At 53.9% G+C, this 12,224-nt stretch overlaps 1 protein-coding gene across 1 annotated transcript in view; it reads right to left on the reverse strand.

The window, feature by feature from the left end:
* The window catches only part of ARRB1 (arrestin beta 1), a 77,244-nt gene extending 65,919 nt beyond the window's left edge, over nucleotides 1–11,325 (reverse strand). The window contains exon 1 of the mRNA XM_066368705.1: nucleotides 11,192–11,325. Within this exon, the coding sequence (XP_066224802.1) occupies nucleotides 11,192–11,211 (20 nt within the window). The 5' untranslated portion in view covers nucleotides 11,212–11,325. The remainder of the gene's footprint in view (nucleotides 1–11,191) is intronic.
* Nucleotides 11,326–12,224: the final 899 nt, after the last annotated feature.

A 12,224-nucleotide genomic window follows, 5' to 3' on the forward strand; every position in this document is an offset into this window, starting at 1 on the left:
AGGATATTTTCAAAAAAATTATTGCCAACAAAAAAAGTTCTTACTGAGTTTAAAAATGCTTCCAGGCTTCTTCCACTGCCCTGGGGCTATCCAGACCCTAATAAAATCAACCCATTAATGTGCTGGGTGCTTTCATTAGCACAGAAAGAACAAAGAAAGCATGGAAACTTTATGCCCAGAGGCTGAAAAACTCACCACAAACACAAAGCTACTAATAGAGGGGAGGAGAGCATGCCAGCCCACTGCCTCTCTCCACCACGCCCCTGGGCCCTCAGAGGTGCAGACAGACACGTGGCCCCGTCCCACTACCACCCCACAGCCCCAAAGCCCAGAGCTGTTTCTCATAAGACGTGGTTTCCCGACTATTTCGTGTCCATTGCTCATCTGGGCACAGTCTGGTCTCTTCCGCCAAGGGAAGCCTTGCTCCCCCTGCTCTCCCCCAGGGGAGACCTGGGAAGATCCTGGTTTCCAATGTGTGTTTGCTGAGCCCAGTGTCTCCTAATATACCTGCTTCGGTTCCTATGTCCAGGTCCAAGCACTGACTGGATGCCATGTGGCAGAACTTTCACGTTCGCCCTAGGTTTTGTGTCCTTTAGAAGTCTGCTGGCCCTGGCTGGTTGGCTCAGCAGTAAAGTGTCGGCCTGGCATGTGGATGCCCTCCCCACCCCCCGTCAGGGCACACAGGAGAAACAACCATCTGCTTCTCCACTCCCCCATCTCTCTCTCACACTCTTCCTCTCGCTCTTCCTCTACTGCAGCCATGGCTCAAATGGTTCAAGCAAAGTTGGCCCCAGGCACTGAGGATGGCTCCATGGCCTCAGCCTCAGGCGCTAAAATAGCTCGGTTACCGAGCAGTGGACCTGTGGCCCAGCCTGTTAGGGGCTTGCCAGGTGGATCCCCAGCGGGCTGCAGGAGTCTGTCTCTACCTCCCTACCTCTCACTTAATGAAAAGAAGTCTGCGGTCCCAGGATAACCCTCATCAACAGCCGATAGTCTGACACTGTGCCTGACACATAGTGGGTTCTCAGGTAAGTCAGTCCTGGCTGAAAACAACTGTCAGAAAAACCACCCAGACAAGCATCCCCTCTGGCTCAGCTCAAACTCATCTCCCAACCTGGCTCCAGTGTTCCTTCCTCTGAGGGGCTGCCTCCGACCCTTACTGTCTGGGCTTGCTCTGCCTGAGTATAACCTGATCCCCATTGCCTCCCTTCTTAGAGTGTGTAGTGATGATCCAGTTCCTCTCTTCCAAAAGGTATGAGCAGCCTGAGGGCTAAGACTTGTCTGTTTCCTCTTCATACCTCAGGTGTTCAACCCAGCACCGCAATGTGGCAGATACTCACGGAAGCATTTGTGCATGGGCACCTCCCTGGGAGAGCTGAGGTGGATGAACAGAAAGGGTACAAACCAACCCTGAAACCCGTAGCCTGGAGGGTGGCGTAGGGGGTATTCCTTGTCATGATGTTCTCTGCCATCCCAGAACCCAGAAGGAAAGGGCATGGCTTTAGGTGGAGACAGGAGTAGGGCATCCCACTAAGAGAGGCATGCCCCCGGGACGGGCCAGGCGGCTTCAGGGACAGGCCTTGAGTGAAGTTCTGGGCCTGGCACCCGACAAACATGGAGAAATGTTTGTGAAACTGAACGGAACACGCTGGCTATTTGTCCCTCTGGTTTCAGAGAAGAGCCCCTCTGGGGGCACTCTGCAAGCAAATTAGCTCAGGACACAGCCTGTTTCCTCTAATGAGGCTTCTTCCCCTGCAGCTCTGCTCCCAGGAGCACGGGAAAGCCAGCAGCGTGCAGAGCCGACCCCAGCAGCCTGCACCAAGGTAGTGCACACAACCTTCCTCCAAAAAAGGTATAGGCAGAACCTACCATCACCCCAAGCAGCGGGGTGGTCACAGGGACCTCTCAGGCCTGAGAATTGTGCACAGACCTACACATCCTCCGTGGCCCCTCTGGGAAGGAATGAAAGAAGGAAGCCTAGAGCAGAGCTGACTTATGTAACCAGCTTCCTCGGGAGTCAGAGGCCCTGGCTGTCACAGCCCAGAGCTTTGGGGAGGCGTGGGGGGAGGGGATGGTGGCTTTCTTCGCTGCCTTTGCTGCCTCTCCTCCAGACCTGGCAGACTTGGGCAGGCACTGCTTTCCAAGCACCCAGCTCCAAGGAGGCACCTCCCTCTAGGGGATGGGAACCAGGAAGGGCTGTTGTCTGAGTGTGTGAAACAGGGCCTGCTGGCTTCCCTGGCATAAAACCAGGCTCTGGGCTCCTCACTGGCACCTGGGGCAGGGGTAAGGGAAGGAGGCCTTGGGCCCTCCACAGCACCCTCCCATGCCCCTGGCTTCCTGGTCTCCAAGTCCTCCCCACTTCCTCCTAGAGAATCAGCCATGGGTGAGGGGATAAATGGGAGGAGACCCAGGCTGCCCCAGCACCACTCTGCTCCACCCCTCCCCACCCTGGGCAATCTCACTTCCCCTTCCTGCCATCATAAGAGCTTCTCCTCTGGCTCAAAGCAGTCCCCCAACCCCCACACCCAGCTGAGTGCATAGTCCAGGACAGGCCAGAAAGGGGTGCAGAGACAGAAAAGCTGAGATCCACTCCAGGTCTTGAATAATAACAATGACTTTTGATCAAGACCTTACCCTCTCTGCCCCAGCCACCTATTTCTGTGCAACAGTAGTATTATTACACCTATTTCACAAATATGAAAACCTCGCCCAAGATCATGGCGATAGTGAGTAGTATTGCTGGACAGCAAAGCTACATCTGTCTGACTCAAATCCATACTCTAAACCTTATGGCTCTCCTTTGGGGAGCCCAGGTCCTATACACCTTGGGGGTGCTACTTGGGAAATTACTAGACTGATAGAAAAGACACTGTGCAGCCTTAAATGGTCGCTCTCTGAGGACACTAATTTGCTAGGACAGTCATGAGCACAGGGAGGGAGAAGAGCATGACAGCTGCCTGCTGCCACCACAGTCTTGCCTTCTGATGACCCTGCAGCAACTCACTTTCAGGCTGGGTCAGACTGTGTACACTCTGCTCCTTCCAGAGGACAGGGATGCTAGGGACCACGCTAGAACACAGCCTGCTGTAGACGCCCTCTCCCCTTCCAGCTCTAGAACCAGGAAGGAAAAGTCCCAGAGGCCTTCTGGGCCAACGTCTCTCCTACTTTTGCTTGACACATGGAGAAACTGAAGCCCAGAGAAGAAAGGCAGCTCTTCATGGTATCACAGGGACACTGAAGAAGTGGGGTCCTATCTCCCAGGCCAAAACCCCTACCCTGAGTCATGTCACTTGGTGACATGTCCCGTATAGCACCTTCTCTCATCTGTTGGTCTTTCTCCCTGCTTTCCTACCCACTTCCTGATTCCCTTTTCCAGCTGAGCTCAGCAGGTCCAGCATTTGAATCCACTTGCATAGCACCCCTCTCATTCTCACATCTCTTCTAAGCCCCAACATCCCCACCCCCTTTCCCTCCACTCCTCTGGGCCAAGGAGCAATTCTTCCCTGGTTTCATTAGCTGATTATGACCTTAGGCTGCTGGATGCAGTGCCCAGAACTCTGTCCCAGTAATTAGGTGGGTTCTGAGTACTTGCCCAGTGGAAGTCGATGGGGAGTTCTGTGCTCTCCAGCTACATAAAGAGCTCCTTGATCACCAGTGGGTCATCGGAAGCCATGGTCCATTCCTCATGCCAGGTCAAACCACACTGCATATGCGGTAGCCAGGTCCAGATGTCCTTTCTAAAGAGGAACTAGTCAGCCTCTCGTATTATTGCCCAGACCCAGAAAAGGCTCAGTGATGTCTGAGAACGAAGATGACGAATTTATCCCACCCCCCTGGAGGTCAGGAAAGGATGGCTGCATGGTTTGGGCACTTACTTAGAAGGTAGGATTTGGACAAGCAGAGAGAAGTGAGGATGGCATTCTAGATGGGGGAGTCGTGGGAGAAAAGCAGAGAGGCTAGAATGAGCCACCACGACCTTGCCAGGTAGCTCTGGCTCTCAGAAAACACATTCTCCTAGCAAGGTAAAGCCGATCATCTAGGGACCTCTGCCTTTTGGGTCACAAAGAATAATCTAATGCCTGTAACTCTGGGCCACTTTCGGACATTTTAAAACCATCAATGATGTCCCACTGTCTTCACCAAACACACTGCTTACCCCCCAAGTATATCTTTTCCCAGTGAAATACCTACATTCAGTCTCCTTCACTAAACAAATATTTATGGAGCTCAGTGCCATGCCAGGTCTACACAGGTGCTAGGAACAACAGACCCAGGCTAGGTGCCCTTGGCCTCACAGAGAGAACATCACATGTGTGCAAATAACCAAGAACCACACAGTGCCAGAGAGAGAGAGAGAGAGAGAGAGAGAGAGAGAGAGAGAGAGAGAATGGCACAAAGATCACAAGGCACTTGGAGATCAGTAAAGGCTTCCCCGACGAGGAGGCCACATGTGACCCAGTCCTTAAAGGACAGGAAGGGCACGGGCAACTGTGTGGGGTCAGGTCATCACCCCTGTACTGAGGGCCAATGATAAAACATGCTTGTGCTAAGCCCTTTGGGGCCTCAAAAATAAATAAAGCAGGGTCCCTCAATGGGGGGGGGGGGGTTCACAGCCTGATGAGGGAGGAGACCCAGTGAGAGATCATCCAAGAGCTAACTTCAGTCTCTGCCCTGTGCCAGACCCTGTCTCCAAGCTTTATGTATTTTTACTCGCTTGATCTTGTGCAAGCACTATTACTGCCCCATTTTACAGATAAGGGAGCTGCAGCAGAGAAAGAGTTAAATAATCCTGGCAGGTCACCCAGCTGTTAAGTGGCAGGGCTGGCATTTGAAACCAGGAAATCTGGTTCTTACTAGAGCCTACCCACTATTCTAATCAGCCTCTAATCTATGCTAATCAGATCACAGAGGAGGCTGTGGACACCCGAAGAGGGAGGAGGGTGTGGGAGGAAGGGAGGAGAGTGTCCATGAGAAGGAAACAGCCTAGGCAAAGAGAATGAAACTTTCCAGGACCTGAGGGTTACTGATGCTTTGAGAGGTGGAAGACTGTGGAGATGAGGACTTGTGGGGGACAGTGCAACCCACACCATCACCCAGACCCAGCTCCCTGGCAGTCTCAGCCCCCTGCTCTGGGGCAGAGGCCTGAGCTGCCCAATCTCCCACTTCTGGCTCTTCAGAAGAAAGATAGAAAAACACACTAACAGAACATAAGAAAGGGGTAACTCAGCCAGTAGAGCCTTATACATGCTGGCTAATTTGATTTCCATAGGGATACCAGGACCCAGAGAGGGTAAATGCCGTGCCCAAGGTCACACAGCAAGGAGTAAGCATGAGAGAGCATAACTCCAAGGACCCTCCTGAGACAGTATATTCCAGCTGTCCACTCCTTCACTCTCCCCAGGTCCTTAGCCAAAGTGCACCCATGCCACTGATTGCACAGGCTAGGAGAAGGGGATGAAGATGCAAAAGAAAGCAGCAAGCAGCTCCTCTCCCAGTGCGCCTAGAAGCTCAGGGCCAGAATGGGAGGGGCCTCTGCCTCATCCAGGACCATACCTATTCAGTTTCTGAGCCTCTGGGTGTACCCAGAGAGAGAAGCTACACCCTGCATGGCCACTTGAGTGCAGAGTCCTGCCTTCCTGGCCTGTCAACAGCCATAGCACCCTACCTCGCTCCACACTCTCTAGACCAACAGACAGATCCTTCTCCAGGTACAGTGGGCACCACTGGACTGGCTGTAGTCTCAGCCGGGCCCAGCCCAGACTTGAGCAGAGGGAGAGCTATTCAGTGGCTGTGATGACTTTAGACATACAGAACTCCAGGGACCTGTCTGGTCCAGTCTCTGGGCCTTGGCCTCTTGGGGCCCTTGTCTGGCACCAGGTCTCCTGGGAAGGAACAAGCAGCTCCTCTAAAGTGGGACTAGAGATGTCTAGGCCCAGGAAGGAGGAGGTGTGTCTCCAGAGAGATGACCCTGCCAGGGCCCCTTGGGGGATAGGGAAGGGAGTTGGGACAACAGAGTCCTTTGTTCCCCTCTCAAAAGCAGCCATCCTGTCCTGCCCCACTCCCTCTGTTCCACACCCACTACTAGGACACAAGCCACTCCTGGGGCAGGACCTTTCCCCACACAGGAAGGAGGGAGGATGCCTGGGAGCCATCAAGGATAATATCTGCTCCAATTCCAAGAACTGTGCTAGAGACATGCCCCCAGTCTAATGTAGGCTCTTCTTTCTATCTAGGTCACATAAGTTTCCCCCATGCCCCAGGACCCATCTCAGGGGTCACCTCCTCCAGGAAGCCTCCTCCAAGACCCCTAGCCTGAATCAGATGCCCTTCTTTCAGGAGTCAGCACAGACATGCCTCCCCTGTGACCAGCTCACACTATCGAAATGTCCCTCCGAGCCTTCAGCTGAGACTCATGCCCCAGGGCCCCCTACCCAAGCCCCACCATCCAGATCCTACTCTTCCTCCAAGTGGCTTACCCCAGCTCCAGGCACCAAGAACAACATCTCCTCTGCACCTGGACTGGCTTTGTCCTTACCACTCCATCAAAATCCCTTCACCAAGTCAACAGCAAGTGCCTGTGGGCTAGATCCCAAGGGTCTTTTCCCAGTTCATCCTCTGTTGGCCCTTTCCTACTTCTTTGGCTCCCAGGACACAGCCTCCTCTGAATCCTCCTCCTCTCTCCACCTTTAGCCACAGCCTGCCATCGTGCTCTCCAAGGCCCCAGCTGTCCCTAACTATCCTCTCTCCACAGGCCACACCTTCTCCCTGAACCAGGTTACCCACCCTCCCTCAGTCAACTACCATCTCTATACAGAAGACGTTCACATCCCCACCTCCCACTTCCATCCCTCCCCTCTCCCCAACCCAGATCCTGACCCATCTCTGCAGAAGTATCCCTACATCTTCCTCAGCTTCCAGTCTGGCTCCTTGCCAAGCTGCTCCCCCTTGCAAGCTTCATTAGATGGTCAGTATGGTCATGCTGGACTCAGTTTCAGGAAGCCACTCAGGGCATGCTGACCCCAGGCTGGTGTTCTTCCATTGCCACAGCCCTATGGTGTGGTTAGCCCACGACTCAGGACCCCTGACCCCGTGCTTCAGTCTCAGGCAAGGAGGTCCGAGAGGAACAAAGAGAGCACGGAGAAGTCAAAGGCCAGAGGCCGGCCTGGAATCAGGGATCTAGAAGGTAGGTCAAGCTCCATACTTCTGTTCCCAGCAGCCCCACAAGTGACTCTGGCCAAAGCCACAGGACTTCCCCATGTTCTAGCCAAGATGTGTCACACAGAGCTTTACCACCGAGAGACAACAACCAAGGCTCACAGACAGCTGACGATTATGTGACCTCATCATGCCCGCCCTCCTCCCCTACCAAAGATAAGAGTTCATAGGCAACTATAGGAAAGAAAAATCCATTCGATCTCACTGCTTCTCAGGAAGTCTCTCCTGTTGTCTAACTCTGATCCCTCACATTGCCAGTTGAGCTAGTAGGAACAGCAGAAATCAGAAGGGAGGCACAGCTTGAGGAAGGAGTCACCAGGGAGATGGGGTAGGCCAACTGTGAACCAAACAAGTCCCTTTCCTCTGAGTGAAAGCATACAGCAACAGAGGGACTTTGTGGGCAGACAGGTGTGGGTTCAGAAGCTCATTGGCTAAATGGCAATGGACACATTACTTAATCTTTCCTGGTCTGTTTCCTCATCTGTGAAATGGGAACAGCAGTCTCTATTTTAATAGGATCATTGGGAGAACTAAATGAGATCACAGCGTGTAGCTCCTGACACATATCAGGTACCCAACCAGAAGCTAAGTGGCTTATTCATGTTAAGCAACAGGTCTGTCCTCTCCACAGAGAGCTCCCTTCTCTCAGGCCCCTCCTCAGCCTGCTCACTGGTCTCCTTGCTTCTAGGATTGCTTTTCCCGTCCACCCTCCTAGCCACTGCCAAAGGCCCCCTGAGATGAAAATCTACTCCCATCCCACCCCTCTCTGAATCATGTTCCATTCAGGGGAAAACCCTCATTCCTTAGCTTGACATTCCAGGCTACTGATAACTGGCTTGTGTTTACCTCTTAAGGCTCACCCAGCACCCCCAGCCCAACCCGCAGGCTGTACGTGTTGTTTCATGCCTCCAAGCCTTTGCACCCTTGGCCAGGAACAACATCCCCAACCCCCCACCTCCTTGTCCTCCTCATCTTTCTAGATGTAACTCAGTAGCCCCAATGCCAACTCCTTCCCAGGAAAGCTTCCCTCACCATTCCCCCTGCCAGGACTGGGTTGGGGACTCCTCTTAGCCTCCCACAGCACATGTCACCTGTATTATAATCATCTGCTCTGCTCTCAGACCTTTGGGGACAGAGTGGAGCCATTCACCGTGAACCCCCAACCCTGGCATTCAGTCAACATTTGTTGACCAGATGTATGATTGCTCACAGCTCACCTCGTTAGAGTAGTCAGCATACTATCTGCCCTATTTTGAGTCTGACGCCCAGGTATTTGTCTCTCCCTTTTGACCCCAAAGCTCCTAGAGGGCATTGACAGTTTATGACTAATTTGACTAATTCCCATTGTCACTTTCATATGGGGATGCAAATCCAGGCTCAGGGATGGATGTGATGACTTCTGATCCTTAGAATATTGGATTTTTGCCGCTTCCTCATCTAAGTCTGAGATAAAGCCGAGTCCCATAGCTCATAGAACAAGGCAAGGTACAACCTGTGATTGATTTTGCCCTTCTCTTCCCAATTACTCAGGAAACCTGCCTGGAAGGAAGAGGAAAGCCAACTGGGCCTACAGGAAAGACTGAGAGGGTAGCAGGGCTACCGTGGGTGAAGGGTAGCCAGGTCTGGGCTCCAGGCTTCAGACAGCACTTTCTATGCTGCCCAGTGAATTCAGTAAACACAAGGAGAACCCTGAAAATTTTAAGTATTAATAATTCCAATGTCCAGATGAGAAAACTAAGTGAAGCCATTGCCCAGTGTCTCCAAGGTCCCCCATGAGTTAGAGGCAGAGCAGGGGAGTTCACGGAAAAGGTCCTGTCTCCAAGGATAGGGTCTGCAATAGGTGCCTGGCTGCTCACGGTGTCCTCATTCTGCTGAGAACCCATGGCAGCAAGGGACCAATGACACTCTTGCCCAAGTCATAGAGGGCAAGCCAAGGCCCAAGAGGGACTGAGTCACCCTGACGGCGAAGCGGCACAGGAAGAATGAAGGAGAGCAAGGGCTCCTGACTTCCTGCAGGGAGAAAAGTCTGACCTCAATGGTCTGAAGGATCTCGGCTTTGGGGGACATGGATGTGGAAGAGAGTCACACATCCTCCTACTGAGGATAGAGAGCTGGTCATAGTGCTAGCCAGCCGGCTGCAATGGGCCCGAGCCATCAAGGTGCATGTAGACACCTCACAATCTTCTGAAGCTCTCCCCACCAGCCTGGGCCTCCAAACACAGAGCAGGGCACCCCACCCTGGCCTTGAACCCAGGGCCCACCAGGGGCATGGCAGTGCCCAAGAGTAAGTCACAGAGAAACGGGACCAAGTGGCTCCAGTCTAGGCCCTGCCTCTGACTCCTCCTGACCTTAAGTCAGGTAGCCTGTCTGGCCCCTGGTTCCTCTCCCGGAGAATAGAAAGAGGAAAATTAACCTTGAAGAGCTGTCAAGAGGATGTCTGGGAAGCAGTTTCTAAATCTTAGGAGCACCCGTTACCTCTGAGCCTCAGTTTCCTCTCCTGGAAAATGGAAATAATCTCTGAAGGACCTTTTTCATACTGTTGAGAGTGTGTCAAATAGCAGTGGGTGTGAAATTGCTTTGTCAGTGGTCCCGAAACATGACAACCACTGGGGTCATTTCTCCCTAGTCTATTAGCTCTTTCAGCACAATCTTTGATCTCCGTACTATGCTTAGTATGCAGCAGGTACTTAATAAATAATTATTGAAAGCAAGGAGAGAAAAAAGGAGGGAAGAGAGGAGGAAAGACTGGGGCAAAAGGATAGGAAAGAGGAAAGAATGAAAAATGCAAGAGGAGGTTACAGAAGGGGTAAGAGAAGATAAGGGAGAGCCTCTTTTAGAACTTAAGGAAGTGGGCAGACTGAAGGGGCAAAACTAGGGTGCACAAGCTGAGCACCTGACCAGGGACTGTCCCCAGGGGCCGCCCTGCCCCAGCTCCAGCCCTCTCCCCCTTTTTTGTCCCAGTTTTCCATTTCAGAGGCATATCCTCTCCCTTTCAGAATCAGGGCAGGCTCCTCAGAAGATGGGAGCCCCTCTCCCTACCCTCAGCTCAAAACAGATCCTGGCTGGCCACGCCAGATCTCAGGGAGGTCAGAGGGAAAGGAAATAGAGTGGATACAATACCATTTTCCCAGATTCCAGGGGGGCCTCCCACCGTGTGATCTGTCTTTCCACTTCTTGTCATGTGGACAGTAGAGTGAGTGTGTCAGCAGCCCCAGGGTCTATTAGCTTGTGACCATGGGGTGCCAATCTATGTGGGCATTAGCCTGGTTTGTGTCTAAAGGGGTCAGTGTTGGTGGGGTCTTGCAAACATCGTGTTAGTGAGATATGTGCCAGCACAAGTACTCATGTCAGTAAGGGTGACAACACGTGTATGCCAGGGAAAGTGTTTGTTACAGTGAGCAAAAGTGACAGTGTATGTGTTGTGTGTACAGTGTAGGCCAACATGTGTGTGCTGGCATAAAGGTGTGTTAGACCTGATGTGTGTTGGAGCATTGCCTGTGTATGCCAACATTACTGTCAGCAAAGAATGTGTTGACAAGTATGTACCATTGAGTGTATGACAGTGTCACTGTATGTGATAAGCGTGTGGCTGTGAATGTCTCTGTGTGTGTGCCAGCATGTGCCCGTGTGTCCATATGAGTGTGTGTGCCATTGTGTGTCAACCTGCCCCTGTGGTTCTCTGCGTCTGATGGCCAGTGCTGGGTGTCAGCGAGTGAGTGTGCATGAGTGTGTCTCGGCTCCGAGGAGCCATGAGCCAGATAGGGCTGCCGGGTCCTCGCCTCTCTGTACCCCCACCACGGCCCTGCCAGCGCACGGGAGACCTCGGGGCAGAGAAGAGCCCAGTGCCGCTGAGCCAGGCGTTGGCGGTCCTGGGGTGACCGCGAACGAAGAGCCAGGGCGCGGACGAGACCTCCTGCCCGTGCCCTCGACCAGGTCAACCCCACGCGCAACGGGCACGGCCACCTCCCGCACTCACCGCGTCCCTTTGTCGCCCATGGTCCACGGCGGCCGCAGGGAGGTCCACGGCGTAAGCTCCCAGGCTGGAAAATCCCCAGCCGGCAGGAGGAGCGCGGACCAGCCGGCTCTCGGTTCCCTGCTCCGCCTCCTCCTCTCTGAGGCCGCCGCCGCCGCCGCAGTCCCCGCCTCCGCCCCCGCCCCCGCCCGGGTCACCGCCCGCCGAACCGCCCGCCGCGTAGCACAGCACCCAGGCCGCGGCCAGGGGCGTGGAGCAGTGCGGGGAGAGTGCGTGTGTGTCTGTGTGCGCGCTCCGCCCAGTCAGCTACTAGGGCAGGGCGGCTGGAGGTGTCAGGGCCGCAGTGCATTTAGAGGTCCACACGGGTGCGTGTCCAGATGCATGTGTGTATGGTGTATGTGGTCTGTACGTGAGTGCACACGCTGGGGTGGATAGACGTGAGCGTGTGTGCATGCGATTGTGCCGGTTGGGGTACGTATGCACGCCTTTTGCGCGGGCCATTAGGGATGTATTTGTGGGGATGGAATGGTGTGCACTGCACTGCACGTCTTTGTGCATCTGTGTGTGTGAGCAGGAGCAATTACCCGCGCACACATGGGGCAGCCTTTGTGTGTTCCGAAGGGTTAAAGCCGAGGTTCTGCCCAGCCCAAAGCCAAGTTCCTGGCCGTGCCCCTGGTGGGGAGGGATGGTGGGAGACTCTGGGTGCCTGGTAAGGCCGTTGCCCTCTGCTCCCCCCTCCCCCCACCCCAACTCCCCACCCTTCTGGAGAGATAACACCCAACAACTCAACAGAGACAGGAAGCGGGCGGGGGTGGGGGTGGGGGGAGACTGATGAGGTGGGAGGGGGATCCGAGGGAGCAGGGGGCAGCGGTCATGGCTTCCCTAAATGAAAAGAGGAAGCAGTGAAAAGAGGAGATAAAGAAAGAAGGCATAGAGCTAGCCCTGGGCGGCTGAGAGTCTGGCCTGGTGGCATAGCGTGATGGAAAGCACCCTGGCCCAGCTCCACAGGCTGCTGTGGGTGACCCCAGACACCAGT

This window comes from Saccopteryx leptura, chromosome 1 (genome assembly GCF_036850995.1).
Source record: "Saccopteryx leptura isolate mSacLep1 chromosome 1, mSacLep1_pri_phased_curated, whole genome shotgun sequence".
NCBI classification, from domain to species: Eukaryota; Metazoa; Chordata; class Mammalia; order Chiroptera; family Emballonuridae; genus Saccopteryx; species Saccopteryx leptura.